Below are 27,405 nucleotides of genomic sequence, written 5' to 3' on the forward strand. Positions count from 1 at the left end.
GGAAATATTTCAGTATCGAATGCCTTTTCCACCATCTCACATACATCTTTGTTGTTGGAGGGTAACTAGTGAGCAGTATCAGAGGGGTATCTGACGAAGTGGGTCTTTGCCCACGAAAGCTTATGCTCCTACACTTCAGTTAGTCTATAAGGTGCCACAGGACTCCTCGTCGCTAGTGAGCAGTGTTCATCCTGGTATTGTTGCTCAGTATTACTAGGCTGTATGTGCATCTTTTTTTTTAATTTATTCCGGGGTCACTTTATATATATGAAGACTTTGCAAATGAAGTAAGGAAATAAAGGGTAATTGATTCCAGTATAACACTGTCTGAATTTCACAGTCTCTTAACAGTTGATGCAAGTGGAGGTGGTTTTATTTTGTAGTTTCTCTGAGATTTCTGGTGTCCTTAGCTGACCCTGCCTAATCAGCAGCATGCGGATGGGGAGAATCCTTATCACTTGGTCTAAACTGGTACTGAAGTAAGGGTTTCCTGGTGAGCAGATGACCTTGTAGCTGTCTGTAGCAAGCTGAAGAGTAAGTCCTGCTGACTGAATATGGATAAGGAACTTGGGGAGAGAAAGCAGGAGAGGACATTTTATCCCTTAAGCACATGTTTGTAATGTGTGGCAAGAGGAATTGCCTAATCTGGGAGATGGATATTAGAGGTCATATCCAACCACTGGTAAAACATCACTGGTGTTTGAAAAGTGTATTTTTTTCTAAGCAAAAGCTGTGGCACGATAAAAGTTGAATAGATCTCTGCACAGGAAATTGGGGTTAATTGGGGACAGAGGAGAATCACCAGTTAAATATTGGCTTATTTCCCCAAGTCAAGGAAAATCATGACAGAAATCAACGAGGAAAAGTGTAAACACAAATTGTTGCTTAAAAAGCATTCAAGGAGAACAAGCAGGAGTTCCAAAGTCTACGGTATAGACCTGTTATTAGATGGGAGTGCTAACCCTGTACTGCAGAAAAGGCAGAGCTGCACAATAAACGTTTCTGTTGTGTGTTTGAAAGACACCAGGTGAGAGACAGACAACATGAGAAGGATGAAACCTTTTTCAGCCCACTCGTAAATAAGAATGTTTGCATTGCTCGGGATAAAGATGTGAAATGGGCAAGCCCAGATCGCTTGCTCCCAAGGGCCCTAAAACTGGTGGTTGAGAAGGTCTGTCTTGCTGGTGTTAATTTTGACCGAAGAGTGGACTACTGGGAAGATTCTAGGAGAGTGATGGTATTGGCCAGTAGCAACAAACAAGATGACCCATGTAATTCAAGAGTGGTTAACCTGATGTCAGTCCCATGCAAAGGACTAGGAAAGCTGCTATAGGATGCAACCACTACAATCACTGAAGGGCGGGAATACAGTCGTCAGTCAGCATGGCATTCTGGAGAGTAGGCTCTGTCTAGCAAGCTGGAGCTCATATTTGGATGAGGTTGCTAGTTTGGTTGAGAGAGGAAACTGCAGGTGTAATGTGCTTAGACTTTGGTAAGGCATTTCAACTGGTGTTTCTGGTGGGGCTTTGTAGGGATCAGAGCCAATGCTATTCAGTATTTTTATTAATGGTCTGGGGTAAATTTAACATTGTGGTGAAAGAAATTTCCAGAGCACAGAGTGGTGGTGAAGTAAGTAACAAGGGGGAGGGGACAGCCATATGGCATGTTGTGGATTGCTTGGTATGCTGGGCCCATTCAAGCCAAATGCAGTGTGCATCCAGAAAGGAGCGCAGGCCATGCTACAGCATGGGGGATTGCACTGAGAAGCAGTGATTGTGGAAAGCGCGTAGGGGTCACAGTAGACAAGGTGGTGCTGTAGAGAAAAGGCTAATGCAGTCCGTGTGTGAGTAAGGGAGCAGTGAGTAGGAGTAAGAGGCTTCACCTCTGTGTACAGCCCTGGTGAGACCCATGCTGGACTAGTGCCTCCGTTTCTGGTGTCCATGTTTGAAAAAGGATGTTGAAAAATTGAAGAGGATCCAGCAGAAGACCCACAAATAATTTGACGTTTGGAAAAGTGCCTCCCAATGGAAGACAATTGCTCAGTTTCTTTAGTGTATCAGAAAGTTAAGAGGAGACTTGAGTATGGTATCTTCACAGGGAGAGAATACCTGTTGCTGCAGCTCTTTTGCGGAGAAAGTCAGAACAAGAACCCGTGACTGGAAGTTAAAGCCCCAGACCATTCACCTGGGAGATAAGGCACACAGTTAACAGTGAAGGTTGGCTTAGCAATTGGAGCAAACTAGTAAGGGAAGGGATGGATTCTCTGTCTCTTTGGTAGCTCTTAGTAGCTAGCTGTGGGGGAGGGAAGGAACAGCTGTTCATTGCCAGTTATCTCACTGCCATGGCCTCCAAGTTTTCTCTCCCTTGTGGTTGTGTGGCAGTGTGTGAATTTTTTTCATATAAGACACTGACAGTGTTGTATTTTTCCCACATGTGTAATATTTTACAGCTGGGGTTTCAAATGTCTTCCCTTCTGCCCCCGCAGCCTGTAAAGTGTAGTTCAGTGGTGCCCAGCCTGTGGTCCGCGGACCCTGGTGGTCTGGGATGGTACTGTAGGGGAATCCGTGGAAAGCTGGGAGCTGAGAGGCTCCGTGCCGGCAGCCAGTAAGTCCCTTGGCCCGTGCTGCTCCGCAAGCCGTGGGAAGGACGTGCCGGCAGCCAGCTGCTCTGTGAGCCGTGGGAAGTGACGCGAGTGGAAGGACATGCTGGCAGCCAGCTGCTTCACGAGCCGTGGGAAGTGACGCGGGTGGAAGGACGTGCCGGCTGCAGGCACAGCTCTATTGTTTGGGTGGGTGGGAGGGGAGGTCTGGTAAATGTTAAGAGATTGTCAAGGAAAAGTTTGGGCACCTGTGGCCTCGTTAAATGACTGCGAAGTGTCGCATACTGGGACCTGCCTTTTTTGTGGCCCACACCTTTGTATCAAAAATAAAAGATTGTTACTTTTGAAAGTCCAGCTAGTTCCGTAGGTGGCTAATCAAGGCGTAGGAGCCTCACTTCAGCCCTGCCCAGAAGAGGGCAGCACTCCTCCCATTCATCACAGCTTGTATATCGAACACGGCCACGCACAGGCCCCCTCAGGACCCCATTTGTGTCTCCTTACAGGCAGCAAAGAGCCCCGGGTGCTTTTACCTCCCAGCTTTGCATGGCTGGCGCGTCCAGGCCACATAGTGAGGAAGAAGGAAGGGGAGGCCTTGAGTTTCTGTAACAAGCAGCTCAGGTGTCGCTCATCCTGTGGATGGGCCCTAGTGGCTGGGAGTACTAGCTAACGTGACCCTGACGCTTTCTGTGAGCAGGGGATTCCAAGGCAATTTCCGATCCCACAATAAACTCTGCACCAAATGCGTGGGGCCGATAAGGGTGTGCCTGTAACCTAGGGAGGGAAGCTGCGTAAAGGGCCTAGACCTCTCACGCTCCAGCTTAGTGAGTGTTGTTCAGAATGAGTCTTTCCCAGAGACCGTTAACCCTCCAGGAGGACACCCTGGTAATGTGCCTAAGCAGCAATCGTTTGAGAAGGCGCCAAAAGCAGGTGGTGATGGGGTCCTGCCCCAGTCTCCCCAGAGGACTCTCCTAACTGCATGCAGCTGCCTAGGAGCAGTGCTCAGTGCTTAGGGAAAGCGTTGGCTGCTTTGTGCCCTGTGCCTTCCTCTTTGGCCTTCAGATCTCAGCTCTCTGGCTTGAGTAATGCAGGTGGCTATTCCAGAACAGGAACTGAAACCCTTTGGGCAGGATTGCAGCTGCTGAGGCTAGTCTGAGGAGCAGTAAGAATAGCTTTGTTTCACCCTGTCTGCATGGTCATTCTCATGAGAAAAAACAAGGAGTCATTGGCACTGTAAGGACTCAGACTGAACGTGTCAGTCTTCACAGTGCTACCGGACTCCTCCTTGTTTTTGCTGAAACAAGCTAGCCTGGCTCCTCCCCTGAAACCTGGTCTCAGAGCAGCCCTGATGGGGGAGGCCAACAGCCCATCTCACCCTGCCTTCGGACAGGGCGATTCCCAAGTCGTTCAGCCCCAGTGTCCAGCAGCCAGAGGCTTCGGGACCCTGGAGTATAGAGTTTGGCACCCCTGACGATCTTGGCTAATGGCTTTTGATGGTTTTACTCTCTGTGAACATGCCTAATGTTGTGCTTTTGGCCTTCACAATATCTGCTGGCAAGGAGTTCAGGGGGTTCACTGCACATTGTGCAAAGTATTTCTTTGTGTTTGTTTTAAACCTGCTGTCTATTGATTTCTTTGGGTGACCTCTGTTTGTTCTAACTTGATGCCGTGGATTTCTGCAGAGTTCCTTGGCACTGGGTATTTAAGACGTGCCTGTTGTATGTGTATTATCGTATCTGCTGGTCCAAGCCATTGTGTGTTGTAGTTCCTTTGCACCGATACTCCCTAATTGCAGCCCTTGTAATACAGAACTGTTTTCCTGCCCAGCCTGGAGGCCATGGGCTGCACTGCCCTTTGGGCACAGAGACAGGTGGGCTGGAGGGGTTAGCTGCCTCTCCGAGCACACCTCCCGCTGATCCAAGACGAGTATGGATGGGTTTGGAAGGGCGTCCCATCCAGGTCTGATTGGCAAGGATGCTGTCAGCTGCACTGGGCTTGAGGGAGGTTGGGGCAGGCATAGTTTTCGCAGACTCAAGACACTGTGCAGCATCTGCATTGAGTGGCTGAGGGGAATTTCTCAGCGTGGTGCTAAGGCTACATGTGGCCCTTTATCACCATCCGTTCGGGGACATCAGGAGGGTGGCAGTGCATTGGCCGCTAAACCCGGGGCTGGAGCTCAGCTGCTCTTGCTTTTGAGCCTTGGTTCTGCTGCTGCTTGCCCTTTGACATGGGTAAGGCCCCCGTTTTCCTTTTGTCTGTCTCCCCTTTTCCCACCTGAAGTCAGTGGCTCTGAGGGCGCTCAGTGTCTCGGACAGCCAGCTCAAATCTCAATGGTAGCTAAGACCCAATGATCGCTTCTAGGGACTTGGAGTTTCCTCAGGTTAAAATGGGATTAATTGCTAGGCAAGGACAGGACTGTTCTGAGCTGCCCTACTTCATTCGTATTGACCCTACCTTCCATCAGAGAGGATGCAGACTTCCTCGGTAGAAGGCAGCGTTTAATCCTGCAGGCACAGCAGGCTGAAGAGCCAGTCAGGGCAGTACAGGATAAGGAGGAGAACTGGCACCATGTAACCTCTAGAAGAAGAAAGCAGCCAACTCAGGTCTCCCCCATTCCTGTAGAGGTAAGTAACCGCTACCAGGCTCTCTGCACAGGCACTGCGGTGGGGAATGCTTTGGCAGGGACCTCTCAGGGAAGAAATCAGAAGGGAACACCATCTACTGGAAGGCATGGTGTGACGTAGTGGGGGTACTTGCTGGGATGTGGTGACCCCTGCTGTCTGGAGCAAGACCCAGCAGGGAAAGCCTCACTAGGCAGAGGTAATGCCAAACTTGTTGAACCAGTGGCCAGACACCCCCCATGGAGAGGAACAAAGGAAGGTGGAATGCTGCCCTGGCTGGGGGGCAGGGCTGGAAGAGGGTTAGGGAGTTCCTGGCTGGAAGGCAGGGAATAAGGAGCTGGGGAGGGGGCTGGGACTCCCCTATCTCAAGGGGGGCACTGAGGCCTCTTAGCCCCAGTTCCTGTAACCAGATTACATCTGTGCTGTGCTGTGCTGGAGGAGCAATAAACCACCCTCAATTCCACTGGCTGGTGCAGTCTGTTTGTGCCATTTCGGGGTGCAGGAGACGGGGGACCCCCAACGCGCCGTCACACATGGGATGCGCAGTCCTAGGAGTGGGGGTTCCACGACCACCACCCCCAAAAGAAGACGACGGGTGGTGGTTGTCAGGGACTCTCTCCTCAGAGGGACTGAGCCATCCATCTGCTGTACAGACCTGCAATCTCGAGAAGCGTGCTGCTTACCGGGAGCTTGCATTCAGGATATGACTGAGAGTCTTCCAAAAGTGACTAAACCTTCAGATAGCTATCCTTTCCTACTTCTCCATGTAGGAACTAACGATACGGCCAAGAATGACCTTGAGCGGGTCACAGCAGATTATGTAGCGCTGGGAAGGAGCGTCAAGAAATGTGAAGTGCAAGTGGTGTTCTCGTCCATCCTTCCGGTTGAAGGAAAAGGTCCAGGTAGGGATTTGTCAAATTAAGCAAGTAAATGCGTGATTGCGCAGGTGGTGTTGGAGAGAGGGCTTTGGTTTCTTTGAGCATGGGACTCTGTTCCAGGCACAAGGATTGTTAGGAAGAGATAGGATCCACCTAACCAAGAGAGGAAAGAGCATCTTCGCGGGCAGGCTTGCAAACCCAGTGAGAAGGGCTTTAATCTAGGTTCGTTGGGGGACAGTGACCAAAGCCCTAAGATAAGTGAGGAAGTCGGATACTGGGAAGAAACAGAAGGAGGAATGAGCAACAAAGGAGGACCCCTGACTCGAATGGAGAAGGTAGGGCGATCAAGTGGCTCTCTAAGATGTTTGTACACTAATGCAAGAAGCCTGGGAAACACAGGAAGAATTAGAAGCCCTGGCCCAGTTAAAGAACTATGATTTGATTGGAATAACAGAGACTTGGTGGGATGACTCGCATGACTGGAGCACTGTCATGGAAGGGATAAACTGTTCAGGAAGAACAGGCGGAGGAGAAAAGGAGGAGGAGTTGCATTGTATGTAAGAGAGCAGTAGGATTGCTCGGAGCTCTAGTATTTAGAGGGAGAAAAGCCTGTTGACAGTCTATGGGTTAAGTTTAGAGGTGGAAGCAACAGGAGTGATGTTGTGGTTGGTGTCTGCTATAGACTAGATCAGGTGGATGAGGTAGACGAGGGTTTCTTCAGACAACTAAGAGAAGCTTCCAGATCACAGGCCCTGGTTCTCTTGAATCACTCTGACATCTATTGGGAAACCAATACGGCAGTACACAGGCAATCCAGGAAGTTTTTGGAGAATGTTGGGGATAACTTCTTGGTACAAATGTTGAAGGAACCGGCTAGGGGCCATGCACAGTTTGACCTGCTGCTCACAGACAGGGAGGAAGTAGTAAGGGAAGTAGAGGTGGGTGACAACCTGGGCACCAGTGATCATGAGATGGTAGATTTCAGGATCCCGACCAAAGGAAGAAAAGAGAACAGCAAAATACACATCCTGGACTTCAGAAAAGCAAACTGATTCCCTCAGAGAACTGATGGGCAGGATTCCCTGGGATGCTTACGTGAAGGGGAAAGGAGTCCAGGAGAGCTGGCAGTATTTTAAAGAAGCCTTATTAAAGGCACAGGAAGAAACCATCCAGATGCTCAGTAAGAAAAGCAAATATGGTAGGCGACCAGATTGGCTTACTGGGGACATCCTTGGTGAGCTTAAACACAAAAAGGAAGATTACAAGAAGTGGAAACTTGGACAGATGACTAGGGGAGAGTATAAATATATTGCTCGAGAATGCAGGGGAGTTATCAGGAAGGTGAAAGCACAATTGAAATTGCAGCTGGCAAGGGATGTGAAGGGGAACAAGAAAGGTTTCTACAGGCATGTTAGCAATAAGAGGGTGATCAGAGAGGGGGTGGGGCCCTTACTGGATGCGGGAGGTAACCTAGTGACAGATGACATGGGAAAGCTGAAGTCCTCAATGCTTTCTTTGCCTCTGTCTTCACGGACAAGGGCAGTTCCCAGACAAATGCACTAGGCAATGCAGTATGGGAAGGAGGTGGGCAGCCCTTGGTGGAGATAGAACAGGTTAGAAACTATTTAGAAAAGCTAAACATACACAAATCCATGGGCCCGGGTTTAATGCATCCGAGGGTAATGAGGGAGTTGGCAAATGTCATTGCGGAGCCTTTGGCCATTATCTTTGAAACCTCATGGAGATCAGGAGAGATCTCTGATGATTGGAAAAAGGCAAATGTAGTGCCCATCTTTAAAAAAGGGAAGGACAATCCAAGGAACTACAGACCAGTCAGCCTTACCTCAGACCCTGGAAAAATCATGGAGGGGATCCTCATGGAATCCATTTTGAAGCACTTGGATGAGAGGAAAGTGATCAGGAATAGTCAGCATGGCCAAGGGAAAGTCCTGCCTGACCAATCTGATTAGCTTCTATGATGAGGTAACTGGCTCTGTGGATATGGCAAAGTCAGTTGATGTGATCTACCTTGACTTTAGCAAAACTTTTGATACGGTCTCCCACAATATTCTTGCCAGCAAGTTATGGGAATGTGGATTGGATAAATGGACTGTAAGATCAACAGAAAGGTGGCTAGACTGTTGGGACCAACAGGTAGTGATCAATGGCTCAGTGTCTGGTTGGCAGTCGGTTTCTAGTGGCATGCCCCAAGGATCTGTTCTAGGACCGGTTTTGTTCAACATCTTTAGTAATGACCTGGATGAGGGGACGGATTGCACCCTCAGCAAGTTCGCAGATGACACTAAGCTAGGGGGAGAGGTAGATACATGCCAAAAGAAATCTGATGAGGTTCACCAAGGACAAGTGTAGAGTCCTGCACTTGGGACGAAAGAATCCCAAGCATTGTTACAGGCTGGGGACCAACTGGCTACATAGCAGTTCTGCAGAAAAGGACCTGGGGATTACAGTGGATGAGAAGCTGGATATGAGTCAACAGTGTGTCCTTGTAGCCAAGAAGGCGAATGGTATATTGGGTTGCATTAGGAGGAGCATTGCCAGCAGATCCAGAGAAGTGATTATTCCCCTTTATTTGACTCTGGTGAAGCCACATCTGGAGTTTAGTGTGCAGTTCTGGGGCCTCCACTATAGAAAAGATGTGAACACATTGGATAGGGTCCAGTGGAGGTCGACCAAAATGATTCGGGGGCTGGAGCACCTGACCTACGAGGAGAGACTGAGGGATTTGGGTGGTTTTTTTCAGTCTTTAGAAGAGAAGAGTGAGGGATGATTTGAGAGCAGCCTTCAACTTCCTGATTGGAGGTTCCAAAGAGGATGGAGAATGGCTGTTCACAGTAGTGACGGATGGCTGAACAAGGAGCAGTGTTCTCAAGTTGTGGTGGGAGAGGTCTAGGTTGGATATTAGGAAACACTATTTCACTAGGAGGGTGATGAAGCACTGGGATGGGTTATCTAGGGAGGGGGTGGAATCTCCATCCCTAGAGGTTTTTAAGTCTTGGGTTGACCAGGCCCTGACTGGGTTGATTTAGTTGGGATTGGTCCTGCCTTGGGCAGGGGGCTGGACTTGACAACCTCCTGAGGTCTCTTTCAGGTCTATGATTCTACGTTTATAATGCACATGTAGCGCACTCCTATGGTTCCATAGACATGCCAAGGGATTGTTCATATTATGAACATGCTTGATACTGTTTCTCTTGGTACAGTTCATTGCAGAACATTCAGTGTCTCGAAATATTTTTGACATGTTATGACATGGTGTCGTGAGCGCATTCTGTAGTGATTATGCAAGATCTAGCTGTCCTGCTGGAAGTGCTGCAAGCCACTGATAGAATAACTTGCACGAAGGAGAAATTTTCCAAAGGTACAGGCTAAAGCGTACTGCTTTGAATCATCACACATATTCTCAACTGCTGCTTGTTCCATACAGTGTTGCAGGAATAGCTCAAGCGTGTCAGAAGTACTGTGCACACGAAAGTGCTAGGTGAGCAGTTAAAACAATTATTCCAAAGCTAGCCATGTGAAAAGTGCTTTGGAGAGTGGGAACTCAAGCTGTTTCCCCTCACATCTGGAATCCTCACTGGGTTTTCATTCTTAACGAAATAAACCTAATAGTATCTACAGTTACTTCGTGTCCTGGAGGGAAGAGGAGAGACAAGCCTTCCCCAAAGACGGAGTTTAAGTGCACTGCCAAAGTGAGAGTAGCTCTCAGAAAAGCAGTGCCGTTAGTGCCCCAGCAAAGGTTTGGCTGTTGACCATTATGTGAACTATGGTCCCTAGAGATGCCCTCCTGGAACTACCTAGATCCTCTCTGGGGATATCTTGAACATGGGGCAGACACCCAGCACCAGTCTCCAAGCACAAGGTTGCAGATACTCTGCATGTAGGAACCAATGAGCCAGATTGGGGGAGAATTGGTTCTATCCTGAAACATTTCAAGCACTTGGACTCCCACCCAAACCTGGGTTCTTCAGTAGCTGCAGCTATTCTGGACAAGTCCAAATCTCCGCAGCAACTTAGCAGACTTTGTTAGGAGGCAGTCAGTGATGGGCCATGAATGGTCAGATCCATCATGATAGAAGATATGCCACGAGAAGAGATGATTGACCTATATGCCATGAGGCACAGTGAAAAATCTTAACCTTTCATCCAGAGGAGGCTTGAGTCCTTGATTGTTAGCGGAAGGCTTCTTCCTACAGTAGGACAGAGGCTTGGTGTAGGCGTCCCCACCAGTTCCCGTGATTGACAGGGGCAGGGGGACTGGACTGGATGACCTCTTGAGGTCCTTTCCAGTCCTAGTATTCTATGATTTCCAAGATCAGCAAAGACCAAGCCGTGATCATTGTGACGGCTCTGTATTAGCCAAGACAGGTCTGATGACAGAGGTCCATTCAGCATCTGGTCCAGCTCCCAGACTGCCTGGGTGTGATCTCACACCAGATGGCCAAATACTCCTACCAGACTCCATGTCATTGTGGCAGCTGATAGCATCGCTGTTGGGTGGCTACGTACCACAGAGACTGCTCTTCACAGGTCCAGAAAATCCTGATAGAACACAAATTGTTATCCGAAGAACATACTCTTCTAATTAGAAGTGGTTTCTCTGACTGTCCAGAAAGGCCAGGATGGGATTCAGGCTTCAGTAACAAAAATGCTTGACCTCAATCAGGCCAGTCTTTCACTCAGAAGTTCATTTCAACTTGTCAGTCAACTTGCAGTGATTTCAACTTGTCACCCAGCTGTGCAATTGTGCTGTCTTCCGTCACCCTACTGTATCAAAGGGCTACTACATATTTGCCTCCCAGTGGGAGAGCCCATCCCTACCTGAGTCCTCCTGAGACTGTCCCCATTTGAGCCTCTCACATCTTGTTCCTTACGTCAACACACTCAGAAAAATCTCTCCCTAATCCCTGTCCCTTCGGCCAGAAGAACGAGTGAGATTCTGACGCTTATGGTGGAACTTCCTGCGCAACATTCCTTAGGGACAAGATAGTGCAAAGACTTCACCCGAAATTCATTGTCAAATTGGTCTCAGAGTTTCATCTAAACCAATCAACCTGTCCACCTTCTTCCCCCAACCACATTTGGCACTGGGAGAATAGAAACTGCACACGCTTGGGCCCCCTCCACACCCCCTTATATTGACTGTGAGCCTTGGACAACAGTGGGGTGGGAGGAAGTGGCCCAGGGAAGGCATCCCTAAAGCACTTCGGAGTGTCATACCTTTGATAACTTTCACAGGGCCCTGGGCTCGCCTACCAACCCCTCCCTGTAGTCCTAAAAGCCTTAACCCCTCCTGACCACTGGCCAACACTCCACAGGGTTGCCAACAATCACAGCACCTTCCTTATTGCCCAGGAAGAAGAGGAATGGTTAGGCTGCAGGCTGCAATAGCTGGTGCTCCCAGAAGTTCTTTGAGATCCTTGGATGAAAAGTCGTGCAAGAGCAAAGTCTCAGTTCCACTGACATGGAAGTTTGCCTTTTGCACATGGCTAAGCTGCAGAGGATGACCTTTGTGACCATTGCAGTCACTGTGCTACAGTCTCGCCAAGTGGGAGGTAAGGGTACGTCTACACCACGCTTACAAACCCGTGGTTGGCCCAAGCCAGCTGAATTGCATTTGTGAGGCTGTTTGCAGTGAAGACATTCTGGCTCTGGGTTTTCCCACCTTGCAAGGTCTTACAGCCAAATCCTGAATATCTACACTGAGATTAAACAGTCCCTTACCTCAAGTCAACAGTGTCTCTTTGTGGTATAGACAGACACTAAGATACTGGCAAAGATCAGATGCTGGTGGAGAATGGCTTCTCACCAGCTGCTTTGTTATCTCACCTCATAAGATTAGTGGGTAAGGTTGTTTGTGTCAAGTGTCTTCCAGACCAGCTGGTTTAAGTCTGTATTTGTCGGCAGGAAGACTAGGTGCGTCTTACCAGTGAGCTGTGCTGCATAGAATGCTCTTCCTGGTTTCTCCATCTTGGACATTCCCATGGTCAGAGGAGTCGTTTACTTGAGTATCAACGTTTGTCATGATTTTGGATGGTTTGCTATCAGTTTGAGAATAGAGCTCTCAATCTTCAGGGCTCTGGTCTGCTTGTAAAGTTGAACATTTATACATTGGCTTTGTCCTCTGATTAACAGAGTAGGTGACACATTTGAAGGAGAATGTTTTTTGTGATGGAGTCACTTCTATATGTGGAGTAGGACACACACATACTTGGGGCAGCCTAATTTTTCTGAGAAAATACAGGACAATGTAGCACTTTAAAGACTAACAAGATGGTTTATTAGATGATGAGCCAGACCCACTTCCTCAGATCAAATAGTGGAAGAAAATAGTCACAACCATATATACCAAAGGATACAATTAAAAAACAAATGAACAGATATGAAAAGGACAAATCACATTTCAGAATAGAAGGGGGATGCAGGGGGGAGAAGGAAGGTAAATGCCTGTGAGTTAATGATATTAGAGGTGGGGAAGGGTAGATGTCTGTGAGTTAATGGTATTAGAGTTGATAATTGGGGAAGCTATCTTTGTAATGGGTAAGGTAGTTGAGGTCTTTGTTCAGCCCCCTGCGGAGAGTGTCGAATTTTAGCATGAATGCCAGTTCAGAGGATTCCCTTTCAAGTGCAGATTTGAAAGTCTTCTGAAGTAGGATGCATGTGATTAGGTCATTGAGACAGTTTTTTGCCATTTCAACCAGAAAGGACACTGTCTCAAGTTTTCCTGCCATCCCCACAGCGGGAGGCCGACGGGAGCCAATGCTCCTGTTGGCTTCCTTTACTCCTCGCAGAAGCAGGAGTACCAGCTGCTGAAGGAGGTACCTTCTGAGCTCGATTTAGCAAGTCTTAAATAGCCGCTAAATTGATCTCCGCTTCCATTTAGTGAAGACCTGGCCTGGAAGTGTTCCAATATGATATTCCTTCTTAGCTCCCAGCTCTCTCTAGTAACGCCCCTTAGGAGCTGCCTTTATTCTGTATTTCTTCATCCAGGACAAAGATCAGTTTAAATACACCCCTCCACTCCCCGCTCCTCCCTTTTCCATGGTACCTTTAGTGGTAAGTTTCTCTGCCTTTGGCTGGATAGGGGAAGAGCCACCCATTCTGAGCAAATGCGTCTGAACGCACAGCTTCTCAGGAGGCTTCCAGCGAAGAGGTGAGCGTGTAGAGCCCTGGGCAGAGGAATGTGTGGAGACATGCCTTGGGCTTGTTTACAGCTCTCGTTCATTTCCCCCCAGCTGCCAGTTCCAAATTCTGTTCGAGTTTCTCTTCGTGTACGACTGTGTCTGCAACAGTTGGCCCTTTCTCTGTCATCATAACCTAACCTGATACTCAGAATGGATCATATCCGTTACAGTCATGAAGGGGCAAAGTGCCAGAGGGGGAATTCTGGAGGGCTGTAACTGGGACGGTGTTGTGAGGCATTCGTTCTGCCTTTTTTTCAGTGAGGAGCAGTTGTGCGGAAGAAATCTTGTTTTTAAATGGTGGATGGCAATTCCTTTTAGTCTTGTTTCAATATAAATTGACTGTGGAGTTGTAGTTATGACAAACCATATACCTGTACAGAGCAAAGCATGGGGTTAACGAGACACATGTTTATGGGCTTCTCAAAATATATTATGATGACTTTAATGTAGATTTGTTATGTCCTACATCTGGATCCCATTTGCTGGTTTAAATGGGGTTATTTTAAGCTTATGACTGCACATACTTTGCAGGGGGTATTGTATTTTTAGTTCAGCTTGACTGTACTTTTCTTTCCAGACGAGTGTAGTACAGGCTTTGCATTCGGAAAGTGTGCATTTCCAGGCAATTCATGCAACTCCTTGAACAGGAGCTGCAGCGCTACAATTTTAATTAGTTTTATACTGCACCTATCCTAAACCAAAACCAACGCCGAGACAAACTCCCAGAAGCGTTCCTACTCCTGAGCTCCAGTGAGCAGAGGTGAGTGCCTGGCCCATGAGGCTTACGTTGATGTTGATTGCAGGGATAGTTGGATGGGTGAAGGGCTGGTATCAACAGTAGCCCCTCGGGCCATTGTACTAACTACATTTAGAGTGTGCTGTGTTTGGGTGCTCTGTTTACATTTTAGAAACCAAGCATATGCGTGCATGAAGACTGTGAAGAGATATGTTAACTTGATGTCAAAAGAGAATAATTCAGATTTACCGTGGAAGCTCTTGTCTGTACTGTTTTACCCACTCCTGAAGGTGGCAGTAATGTCTTTGTGCATGGATCACCAGTAGCCAGTTAATGTTTCCACTGTCTGTGGAGCTCACTGAAACAGTTATTCAGCTTTCTGTGTATCCAAAATTCTTTGTAATTCCCTGTGAGTGTCATTTACATTTATTAAAAACAGAATTTAGTAGCCCAAAATACTGTGTTTCTAGGTGCCTACTGGTTAAGGTTACTATTTCTCTTGTTAAGCTCTACCACTTGGAACTGTGATCTTATCTGTTGTTGTGGAAAGGATGCAGAAGTTGAGCTGAATTAGTACTTGAGTCCGAAATCTACAAAAACCCAGGGTGCCCTAGGAAGAAGCATTTGAAATTCATACTTCCCTCTGAGCACTGAATTCCCTGCATCCTCATGCTAGGGAGAGACGCTGTTTACGAGAGGTGTCTTTCTTGCCCCAAGGAGAGAGAAAGCTAAGGTTTTTGGCCACATGTCATGGAACACGAGAACTGGAAGAGACCTCGAGAGATCGAGTCTAGTCCCCTGCCCTCACTGCAGTACCAAGCACTCTCTAGATCATCCCAGATGCATGTCTATCTAACCTGCTCTTAAATATCTCCAGAGATGGAGATTGCACAACCTCCCTAAGCAACTTACTCCAGTGTTTAACCACCCAGACAGGTAGGAAGTTTTTCATGATGTCCAACCTAAACCTCCCTTGCTGCAGTTTAAGCCCATTGCTTCTTGTTCTATCCCCAGAGGCCAAGGGGAACCATTTTTATCCCTCCTCCTTGGCTACGTCTAGGCTGCAAGCCTCTTTTGAAAGAGAGCATCTAGACTGCAACCTCTTCTTTCGAAAAAGTGAGCCGCTTTTTCGAAAGAGAGCACCTAGGCAGTCTGGATGCTCTCTTTCGAAAAAGCCCTGTTTGCATTCAAGAACGCCTTTTTTCGAAAGAACACTTTTGAAAAAAGGCGTTATTCCTCGTGAAATGAGGATTACCGCCATCGAAAGAAAAGCCGCATTCTTTCGATTTAATTTCGAAAGAACGCGGCTGTAGTCTAGACGCAGGTGATGTTTTTTTGAAAAAAGGCTACTTTTTTCAAAAAAAACCCTGCAGTCTAGACACAGCCCTTGTGACACCCTTTTAGATACCTGAAAACCGCTATCATGTCTCCTCTGTCTTCTCCTTTCCAAACTAAACAAACCCAATTCTTTCAGTCTTCCTTCACAGCTCAAGTCCTCTAGACCTTGAATCATTCTTGTTGCTTTTCTCTGGACCTTCTCCAATTTCTCCACATCTTTCTTGAAATGTGGTGCCCAGAATTGGACATATGACTCCAACTGAGACCTAATCAGCGCAGAGTAGAGGGGAAGAATGACTTCTCATGTCTTGCTCACAACACACCTGTTAATGCATCCCAGAATCATGTTTGCTTTTTTTTTTTTTGCAATAGTGTCACCATGTTGACTCATATTTAGCTTGTGGTGTACTATGACCCCTAGATCCCTTTCTGTAGTACTCCTTCCTAGACGTTGCTTCCCATTCTGTGTGTGTGAAATGGATTACACTGCTCTACAGCCAAAATGCTTCTGAAATAAATGTAGTCAAACTTTACTAATTCTGGGTCACTGAGAACAAAAATGATGCTTAAAATTGTTGATTGGCTCTAGTTTTCAAGATATGCTATTGGGTCACTATATACGACCCTTGACTTGCGAATGGCGGAGGATAAGTGAGTTACAAAGGGAAGGGATCTCAATTTAAACCAGAAATAACTAAAATACATCTTTGACTGGATCTATGAATAAATCTATGACACGGTTTGGATAGTACTTGCTTTTTAGGCAAAACAATGAACGATGCAATCTGAAGCTGGTATTGCGTCATACATGATATGAATTGCATCGTGTTATTCCTAGGAGTCATGGATGTCTTGCTGCATAATGGCAATGTTTTGCCATCAATTCCACTTGGTCATGCAGTCCATATGAGGGAAACCCATGACAACATGAAACAACTTTTGAGGTGCATAAACTATGACCAACCTCAGTGGCATCTTTGTAGCAATTTGAAGGTTGTTGCTCTCTTGCTTGGTCTGCAGACTGGATACACAAAGTACTGCTGTTTTCTCTGTGAATGGGATAGTTGTGCAAGAGATTCCCACTACATCAGGATAGATTGGCCACTCCGACAGTCATTGGAGCCTGGGAGGAAAAGTGTTCAGCATCCACCACTTATTGAATCAAGAAAGATTGTTACCACCCTTACACATCAAACTGGGTCTGATGAAGAATTTTGTCAAGGCCATGGACAAAACACAAGCAGCTTTCAAGTACCTCCGTGGAAAATTTCCAAGGTTAAGTGAAGCTAAGATAAAGGAAGGTGTCTTTGTTGGTCCTCAGATTCGTGAACTTCTTCGAGATGATGCATTTGACCATGCACTGCGTGGCAAGGAAAAGACGGTATGGAAAGCCTTCCAGTTAGTGGCAATAAATTTTCTCGGAAACAACAAGGCAGACAACTACAGGTTGTTGGTGGAAAACCTCCTCAAGGCATACAAAAGCCTTGGATGCAACATGTCACTAAAGATACATTTTTTGCACTCTCATCTAGATGTTTTTCCACCAAACTGCGGAGCAGTGAGCGACAAGCACGGCGAGCGATTTCACCAGGACATTGCAACAATGGAGAAATGCTATCAGGGCAAATGGAGCCCATCAATGCTTGCAGACTATTGCTGGACAGTGACAAGAGATGCTCCATTTAATGAATACAGGAGACAAGCTAAGAAGCGCCGAGTAGATACTGAATAGGACTATACTATGTACATAATAGTTTTTTGCCTTTTGTTTCATAATAAATTTTATTTATATAACCCTTTTGCTGATTTTTAAAGTGTTACATAAACAGGACAGGTGAAATATTATCATGTAAAGCAACCATAAACACATGAAAAGACCTAGGTTTACAATTTATGATTAAAACTCTACTATCTCCCCAATATACATAGACGTAAAATGTAAAAACTTAAATATCTTGGAAACAGTAGCCAATCAGTTGTTTTAATTGTCATATTTGAATTCAGCACATCAAAATACATAATCAATAGCACATTTTCTCTGAAGCAGACGACTTCTAAAAAATTGTAGACCGGTATTATTCCTTCTAAGTGGAATACTTTGCATTGGTCCTTATTAAATTTCATCCTATTTCTCAGACCACTTGTCCAGTTTGTCCAGATCATTTTGAATTCTAACCCTGTCCTCCAGAGCAGTTGCAACCCCTCTCAGCTTCGTATCATCTGCATACTTAATAAGCGTATACTCTCTATGCCAGTATCTCAGTCGTTGATGAAGATATTGAACAGAACTGGTCCCAAAACAGACCTCTGTAGAGCCCCGCTTGTTATGCCTTTCCAGCAGGATTGTGAACCGTTAATAACTACTCTCTGAGAACAGTTATCCAGCCTGTTATGCACCCTCCTTACAGTAGCCCCATCTAAGTTGTATTTGCCTGGTTTATTGATAAGATGATCATGCGAGACTGTATCAAATACCTTACTAAAGTCTAGGTATACCACATCCACCGCTTCTTCCTTATCCACAAGATTCGTTATACTATCAAAGAAAGCTATCAGATTGGTTTGGCATGATTTTTTTCTTTGCAAATCTATGGTAACTGTTACCTATCACCTTACTATCTTCCAGGTGTTTGCAGATGGATTCCTTAATTACTTGCTCCATTATCTTTCCTGGCACAGAAGTTAAATTGACTGGTCTGTAGTTTTCTGAGTTGTTCTTATTTCCCTTTTTATAGATGGGCATTATATTTTCCCTTTTCCAGTCTTCTGAAATCTCTCCCATCATCCATTACTTTTCAAAGATGATCGTTAAAGGCTCAGATACCTCCTCTCTCAGCTCCTTGAGTATTCTAGCATAGATTTCATCAGGCCATGGTGATTTGCACACATCTACTTTTCTAAGTAATTTTAACTTTTTTTATTTTATCTTCTAAACCTACCCCATTTGCACTAGCTTTCACTATGTTAAGCATTCCTTCATCAGACATCTTGGTAAAGACCGAAACACAGAAGTCATTAAGCACTTCTGCCATTTCCAAGTTTCCTGTTACTGTTTCTCCCTCCTCACTGAGCAATGGGCCTTCCCAGTCCTTGGTCTTCCTCTTGCTTCTAATGTATTTACAGAAAGTCTTCTTGTTTCCCTTTCTCTATAGCTAGTTTGAGCTCGTGTTGTGCCTTTGCCTTTCTAATCTTGCCTCTAACACCTGTTGTTTGCTTATATTCATCCTTTGTGTAATGTCATGAACAACATATGCATTTAATTTCACAAGGATCTAGAAGCAATGAACCGTTGTATCCCCTTCCTGTTGCAGTTTATAAATATTCTGCCTCCCTAAACTCTCCTTGCAGCTGCAGTTAGTGATACTTTTTGGTTTCCTGATCCACATGATTGTGTTAATTTGTTGTGCGCTACTAAACAGCTGCAATGGTCTTCCCTAGAAATCACTTCACTACAATGGTTGGCAAAGTGATGCTTAAGTGAGTGATTTATGCAGGGTTGCAGTGGGGGAGGTCTAGTTTAGATATTAGGAAAACGTGTTTCCCTAGGTGGGTGGGGAAGCACTGAGATGGGTTGGAATCTCCATCCCTCAAGGTTTTTAAGTTCCAGCTTGACCAAGCCCTGGATGAGATAATGTAGTTGGGGTTAGTCCTGCTTTTAACAGGGAACTGGAGTCTGACTCCTGAAGTCTCTTCCAACTCTAATCTTCTACATACATCATGGTATGGCTCTACTATGGACCAGCAAATCAGCTGGAGGCGGAGAAGAGGCATAACATAAGAACATAAGAACGGCCGTACTGGGTCAGACCAAAGGTCCATCTAGCCCAGTATCCTGTCTACCGACAGTGGCCAGCACCAGGTGCCCCAGAGAGGGTGGACCGAAGACAATGATCAAGCGATTTGTCTCCTGCCATCCCTCTCCAGCCTCTGACAAACAGAGGCCAAGGACACCATTTTATCCCCTGGCTAATAGCCTTTTATGGACCTAACCTCCATGAATTTATCCAGCTTCTCTTTAAACTCTATTATAGTCCTAGCCTTCACAGCCTCCTCTGGCAAGGAGTTCCACAGGTTGACAACACGCTTGAAATATCCAGTACCAGAACAAGTACCAGAAATATCCAAAACAAGACTAGCTGTAATGTGGGGCGATAGCTGCTCAGACGTATGTTGAAAGAGTACTACCGTAAAAGAGAAAACTTCAGTAAGCTCTTGGAATGTGTTGGGGGACAACATTTTGTTTCGGAAAGTAGAGGAAGGAAGGAGGGAATAACTATTTTAGGCCTGATTAGGAACAACATGGAGGAACTGGTTGCAAGGCTGGAGGTGGAAGGCCATTAGGGTGAAAGTGGTCATGAAATATCCCATTCTATGATTCTAAGGGAAGAAAGGGGTGAGAACAGCAAACTTAAACCCCAAGCCCACAGACTTTAGCAGCTCAGAGAAGTGGTAGGAAAGGGCTTATGGGAAGAAAAGCAAAAGAGAAAATGGACTTCTGGGGAGCTGTCAGTTGCTCAAAGTGTATTACAAGCACAGCAGCAAATGGTGCTGGTTTGAAGGAAAGGCAGAATAGTCAGCCGCCAATATAGCTGCCCCAGGAACACGTTAGTGATCTGAAAATGAAAAAGGAATCTTACGAAAAGTGAAAGTGCGGGTGCATGGCTAAGATTGAATGCAAGAGAATAGCAAAAGCGTTGCCAGGACAGACTCAGGCTAAGGCACAAAAGGAGTTAGCCCTGGCAAGGAATGTCAAAAGTGTCAAAAGAGGAGATGCTGTAAATACAGAGGAGCAATAGAATGGCGAAAGAACAGGTAGGCCCTCTCCTTAGTAGTGACGGGGGCTAATAATGCACAAGCTAAGAAGGCTGACATGTTAAATGCTTATTTTGCTTCAGTCTTCATTTAAAAAGGATAATGGTGGCTAGATACTTACCATGATTAATATTAACGACACTGTGCAAGGGTCACAAGCTTGAAATAGGGTAAGAAAGGTTCAAGAATATTTAGGAAAGTTCAATATATTCACATCAGCAGGGGCCAATGAAATTAATCTGAGGGTGCTTCAGCAGTTTCTTCTTTTAGTTTCTTAACTGTTAGCAAATGCCTTTGGAGAATGGGTGAAGTCCCAGATGACTGGAAAAGGACAAATCTAGTACCTATCTTTGAAAAGGGGAGCAAAGAGGACCTGTGGAATTAGAGCCAGTCATCCTGACTTTGATTCCTGGAAAGATACATAAACAAATTATTACACAATCAATTTGTAAGCCCCCGGAGGATAACGGGATAAAAAGTAATGGCTAAAGTGGATCTCAAAACAATAAATCATGCCAAACTGACCTAATTTCTCTCTTTGACAGGGTTATAGGGCTAGTGGATGAGGGGAAATTGTAGATCTGATCTCAATTTTCATAAGGCTTTTGAGGCAATCCCACATGACGGTCTCCTAAGTAAACTAATCAGACATGGATCTAGCTGAAGTTACTATAAGGTAGATGCACAACTAGCTGAAGAAAAGAAGAGTTCTCAATAAGACAGGGAGGATGTATCTAGTGGGGCCCTGCTGGGGTCAGCCGGGGTCAGGTGCTATTGAATGTTTTCATTAATGACTTGGATAATGGAGTGGAGAGGATGGTGATAGACGCTGCGAATGGCATCAAGCTGGGACGGGTTGCACGCACGTTGCAAGACATGACTAAAATTCAGTGAGAGCTTGACAAACGGAAGCGTTGGTCTGAAAGCAGGAAGATAAAGTGCAGCACCAAGTGCAAATACTGCACCTGGGAAGAAGAAAATCAAATGCACAACTAGAAAATGAAGCCTGCCTGGCGAGGCAGGGGTGCTGCAGGGAAGGGTCTGAGAGTTACGGTGGATTGCACATTCACTGACACAACAACGTGATGCAATTGCAAAAAAGGCCTCCTGGGCTATCTCCACAGAAGTGGTGTTTGTAGGGCGGGGAGGCAGCTGTGCCACCCCACTCAGTGCCAGTGTGGCCTCCACTGGAGTGCTGTGTCACGCGCTGGGCGCCGCACTGGAGAAAAGATGGGAACCAACTGAAGAGAGTCCAGAGGAGAGCAACAGAAATGATAAAAGCCTTAGCGTCCTGTGCTAGGAGGAAAGGTAAAAAGCACTCGACATGTTTAGCCTTCACTGAGTGGGAACTGATCTGTCTGAAAATGTGCCCAGAGCTGTTAGAGAGGACAGTGACCGGCTGCCCTCTGAAGTCAGGGCAAGAAGGGGTTGGCACAATCTGCTGGAAGGGTTAGGTTATTCATTAGGAAAAGCTTCAGCAGCAGACACGGGTCCAGAGGCGTCTGTGCGGTTGCCCAAGGGCAGTGTTCAGAGCTGTTTAGACCGACGCCGGTGAGGGATAGTGGAGGTGTGCTCGGCCCTGCCTCAGCACAGGGGGCTCGATTAGGTGATGACTTGAGGTCCCTTCCAGGCCTCTGTTTCTATGGTTCTGTGGCAGGACACAGCCCTGGGGCTCGGGGGAAGTGAGACCAATTTCTGATTTTTCCATGGATATTCTGTGGGGCCTTGGGCGAGTCACCTCATCTGTAAACCATGGGTGGAAATACTTTCACTTCTCTGTGTCTGCCTGGGCGAGTGATAGTTAAGCTCTTTGGGACAGCGATTTCCCCTCTCTAGCCCTGCCTGCCATCCTGACGCTGTTTCCTGCACTGCCCTGTCTGTATTGGTCCCTTGTTTCCCGTCTCAGACGTAGATTATCACTGCTTTGGTCAGACACGGTTCTTTGTTCTGTGTTCATGCAGCACCGGGGGGTCCTGGTCCATGCCAGGTGCTCCAATAATACACAGGATGAACAGAAGGTGACGGGTAAATCTCCAGAAGTTTGGGAAGATGTTTGGAAAAGCACCTAAGCTGTAGGGCTGACATTCTCATGGCAGGCAGCTCGTTGCCTGTGTCTCGCGTGGCCGAGGAAAAAGTGACACGTCTCTTGGGGGAAATGTCAGCGATTCTGGACGGAGGTGGGTGAAACCAAGCATGATACAGGTGAAGTCATGGAAGTACAAGGCAACAGGGAGGCAATGGGCCTTGCAATGGCAGTCGCCTGTCGAGGTGGCCATCGCTGCTCGTTCTTCATCGAGGGATTGCAGTGGAGGCCTCAATTCCTGTTAGCCTGGGTTACTTACTTCATCTGAAGCAGCAGGGCCCAGCAACAGCATAGGTCAAAGTTCACCTGGCGGCCATTTCACGTTCAGCCCGGCTCTGTGGGCTGCTGTCTGTGTGCTAATCCCATTGTCGGCTGTTTCTTTAAGGGTCCAGACAGATTCTGCTGTAATGTAAAGCAACCCATTTCTCCCCCACTCTCCGGCCTCAGTCTAGTGCTATCTAGGTTAATGGGGCCCTTCCTCAAGCCATAGGCAACCTGCTCCCTCCTTGGTTTCCTGGAAGGCGGCTTAGTTGCTATCGCATCAGCCAGGAGGGCCAAAAGGGGTTTCGTCCTTTCGTGCCAATCGGGACCTTTTCCTGCCAGTGTTCCAGTCAAAACCACATGTGGCCAACACCAGCTGTCCCCTCCCCTCCCTGGACATCAGACTGTTGAGTGAATCAACTTGCCCGTTTGCTGCCATCGCGGACAGGCTGAAAGGCCGGCCTGTCTCCTCTCCGTTGGTGGCTTCTTGCATTACGGCCTGCATCAGGACCTTCTATGGCCTGGCCAAGGGTCTGGCTCCTCCATTAACTGCCCGCTCCACAGTCCATGGCATCCTGGCTCAGATGCCCATCCAGGGCGTCTGTAGAGCAGTGACGTGATCTGTTGGCCACTGACATCCCACAACGCCGTTACTCAGCATGCTGGAGACGGTGCCGCATTCGCTTCGGTCTGTAATGGAGCGGTCTCCCTCGTGACTTGTTCTCTGAGATGGGGATGTTACATTTCGATTAACTAATCGAATAGTTGATGGGGTTTCCATCGACTATCCGATTAGTCTATAAGGGCTCCTGCTACAGTTCAAAAGCGGAAGCCCCGCTGGCCCAGCATTCCCTGCGGCGCATAGCTCAATGGGGCTCTTGTACATTTCAAAAGGAAGCCCTGCAGGGAGCATGGCTTTTAAGCTGGCTCCCTCTAGCACTGGCTTCTGCTCCCCCCACTTGCTGCCTCTCTCGGATAGAGGCAGCAGGCGGGCAGCGACTAGTCACATCGTTAATCGACTATCCAATAAGCTTCTGCTGATCAGACAGTTGTCTAGTCGCTTACATCCCTACTCTGAGATGTGGTGTCATGTCCGTTCCAAGACCTGCCTGCCCGCCCTATGTCAGAGTTTCCAGCAAGAAGGAACGGCACAACGACCTATATGCAGTGCCATAACGCCGCTCCGGGGGCTCCGCAGCCGACCTGACAGGTACCACTGGGAGAAAAACCTTCCAGCATCTGTGCATGCAGCATGCACTCCCCCTTGCTTGGAATGGAGAGGGTAACACCTCTCACGGCACACCCGTGACTGTTCTTAGGCGTGCTTCTGTTCTTAGCCCATGCTAGGGTCACAGCTTCTGTCACTGGCCACTTGGCCACTCCCCATGTAGATTGGGATGTTCTGGGGAGCTCAGTGTGTGCAGCTCTTGCCTGTGTTCTCTTGGGGCAAGTACAACTCCGCAGTCTTCCCTCCTGTGTAACCTGGCAAGGCAAAGCCGTTACCTGTTGAGAGATACCGTGGGACCTCAGGCAGGGGTGGGGGAATCTCAGGCCCTCGGCTTGTCTGGGTCCGGTCCCCTGAGGCTCAGGGCCCCTCAGCATGGGGGAGGCCATGCTGGCACTCCGGCCCCCTTGCTGCCCCACCATGGGCACAGAACCTACTAGACTCTGGTGTGTGAGGGGAGGGCCTTTCTGCTTCTCACTCGGGGGCCATGTCACGAGGGGTATTTCTGCTTCGTATTTGTGTGCAGCCCCCAACTGATTTTTTAAAAAAACCCAATATTGTGTCATATCTGTGTGCTCCCTCCCTGCCGCTGCTGCCTGGTTGTGTGGGGGATGCTTGACTGGTCAGTTCCTAGCTCTGGTGCTGGTAGCTGGGGCACGACTGTAGAGCAAACCAGGTCATTAATGTTCTAAATTTGGATGGCCCCTGCAGACTTTCCAGCTGCATCCGTCACTTTCAGAATACCCGCCAGAGCTTGAGACTGTTTTTGCAACAAGTGCTGCAGCAGTCTAGTGGCATCAGCAAGCATGAGTTCCCTCTTCCACGCAGGATCATGTGAAAAGTGTACAAAATGCCACACTTACGGTTACGTGGCCCTTGCAAGTTACAAAGTGCAAGTGGAGCCTTTTTGAGAAGACAAACCGCACTGCGCTTATTCTCTTTAGAGACACTCGCGTTTTAGCTGAGCTTCGGAAATCTAAAGGAAACAAGTTCAGCTTCTAAAACCTTGTACTTACAGGAACGAGAACTCCCACAGCAGATGCATGCCCGAGAAACGCATTTGTCGGTTCAAGTTTATGTAGGCATGCTTTTCAGTATGCCCAGGCCTGTCTGTGTTGTGGGTTCAGAGAGCCGTACATCCTCACCACTAGGTACCCATCACTTGGTGAGCCAGAAGCTAAAGTAAACTGTGACCTTGCTCACTTTTCAAATGCTTCCTTCCCTCTTCAGAATTCCTTGTGGTTACAGCTGTCAGGGCAGAGCCAGCAGCTGCCATGCCCAGAGAATGCCAGTGTGAAACCAGCGCCAGTCAATCCCGAGATGAGAATCCGCTTCTCAGCATGTCTGGCTCGTGCTAGTTCAGAGGAGCAACAAGTTTAGTTTGCGACTTAGAACACGTTCCACGGGCCGTTGAGAAATGCAAGTGAGGCAAAGCAGTTGGCTCTCGTGGTTTTAGCTGTTCTGCTGCACACAAAACGAGCAACTTCTGACTTGATTGGTTTCAGAGAGGATGTGGTTTGTGTTCCTACAGTTCAAATGTCTCAAAGCCAATAGCAGCCAACCCTGTTTGAGTGATCTGTCTTCATACAATAGCTTATGCACCCCGTTTGCAGCTGCCCTCCTCGTTAACGAGGGGAGGCCTGTGGGCGCTTAGGGCACCTCGTCCAGTGTGACCAGGGCTTTCTGTCGAGATGGAGATACAGCTTCCATTAACTGCATGCCATCCCACCCCATTCGGTATGCAGGCTGTCAGTGGGGCGATGCCTGTTCTATCAAAACCCTTGTTCACAGCAAGGTATGCTAGCTCATGTGTTTGTGCTTTTCAGTGTCTTGTATTGGTGTGCAGACTAGGGGTGTGAAACGCAGAGGAATTAACCAGTGAATAGTCGATGGGATTTCCATCGACTAGTCGGTTAGTCTATAAGGGCTCTTGCTACAGCTCAAAAGCAGAAGCCCCATGGGGAGCTCAGGACCAGCAAGGGACTGGCCCCACACTCCCTGTGGTGCCTGAGCCGTGGAAATGTACAGGAGCCCCAGCAGGACTCTTGTATGTTTCAAAAGCAGACTCGCAGCAGAAGTGGCGAGAGTGGAGGAACCAGCTTTTAAACTGGCTCCTGCTCTCTTTCTGCCCCCCTCTCCCCCGCTGCCTCTTGTAGGTATTCAGGAGGGGTCAGGATTTACTGCCGAGGTGTCCTCACAGGTCTCTGGCTCTGTGGATGATGAGAACCAGAAGGCTGCTTGTATATGTGCTCAGTGATGTGCCGTGATAACTTGTGCACTTAGTCTCCACAGCAGACCCCAAGAGAGCCCCCAAAGACCACAAACTGGATAAGGATCGAAGGTGCCAAGCCAGGTTTATTGTAAAGCAAAATGCAGAGTTGTCAGTGGACTGTACTGACCCAGGACACATGTGTACCCTGTAGCATTGGAATGACTCAATCAGTGGGAAATTTCCACTGCCCCCTAGGTCATCCAAAGACTGCCCCCCCCCAAGACACCACCTTATATACAGGTACAACAAGTCACACCTCACTGCTGATGTGTCAGGTTGCCACCCTCTGACGCTACTTAGATACCACCCATCACCCTCTACCTCGTGGTTTGATTAGATCATGTCTATCCATCATGCTGTCATTCTAGACCCTTTCCTGGACCTGGGTCGGTATCTGTGGGGTGTGGGTACCAAGGTCTTTAATGAGCTGGTGGTACCATGTGCTTTCCACTTACACCCGGTACCAATTATTGTTCTGCAATCCGTACCTAGCACCAGTTAGTGTTTTGCGCTCTCGGCTCTGTTCTGCCAAGTTCTGTGAGCAGGGGCCTGCCTCTTGCTCACAGCTTAGCTTTGCTTTGTTAGCCATGTTTGGCTGTTGTTTGCTAGGCCTCAGGCCCGGCCTGTGCTGCATGGGCTTCATCTTACGCCACCTCTGATCGAGGTAACATGGGGGGGAAGCGACTAGTCACCTCACTAACTGACTGTCCGATAAGCTTCTGCTTATCGAACAGTTGACTAGTTGCTCACATCCCTAATGCAGACATGTATCGTTTGTATTTTTGACCAGTTGTCTGTTTCTATTTAATTTACTAATCTGACACACTGCTGATTTCAGAGGTTTTCTATGTTTTTTCATGTCCTTGGTTTGAACCTGTTGCATTTTACACCCCACCTTTTATTGGATTCACTTACCATTGTATGACCCACATCCTGAACAGATGTGTCTGTGTGACCTTAATGCCTGGGGGCTTTATCACATAATTTCAGTGATGGGCACCAATATTCACACCTCTGGGCAGGAATGAGGGAAGGGAGGAGCGCGGTGGGCTGTCAGCCACGTGACTGACATGGTGCTCTCCGGCAGATGGCTTTGTGTGGCTTGATGGATCATGTGGTCAGCAGTGATTTGGGTCTCTGGAAATTGTCCCTATTCCTAGTTGGTTGCTGCAGTGAGACCTCTCGCAAAGTCCACATGGCCTGGAGATTGAGGTCTTGTTTGATTTGGAGAAGTGGAGTTCCCACAGTTACGGAAAAGCCCTTCCATTTCTGTAGGAAGCATCTCCACTGCCGCTCTGCCGTGGCGTTGCTGCTGGAGTGCCCGTAGTGTGGGGGGAGCCGGAGAGGACGACAACAGAGGCTGGCTTTTCCCCTCCAGGAC

The 27,405-nt window shown here is 47.6% G+C and overlaps 1 protein-coding gene across 7 annotated transcripts in view; it reads left to right on the forward strand.

Annotated features, from left to right (window-relative positions):
- ASXL2 (ASXL transcriptional regulator 2) overlaps nt 1-27,405 on the forward strand; it is a 192,105-nt gene that overhangs the window by 117,079 nt on the left and 47,621 nt on the right. Inside the window, exon 1 of one of the 7 annotated variants that reach the window (XM_075923202.2) lies at nt 2,818-6,119. The exons of the other annotated variants lie outside the window; for them this stretch is intronic. Coding sequence (XP_075779317.2) covers nt 5,756-6,119 — 364 coding nt within the window. The 5' untranslated portion in view covers nt 2,818-5,755. Of the gene's footprint in view, nt 1-2,817; nt 6,120-27,405 lie in introns of those variants that run through there. 7 annotated transcript variants of the gene reach the window in all.

Source organism: Pelodiscus sinensis, chromosome 3 (assembly GCF_052426305.1).
Source record: "Pelodiscus sinensis isolate ZL-2025 chromosome 3, ASM5242630v1, whole genome shotgun sequence".
In the NCBI taxonomy this organism is placed as follows: Eukaryota; Metazoa; Chordata; order Testudines; family Trionychidae; genus Pelodiscus; species Pelodiscus sinensis.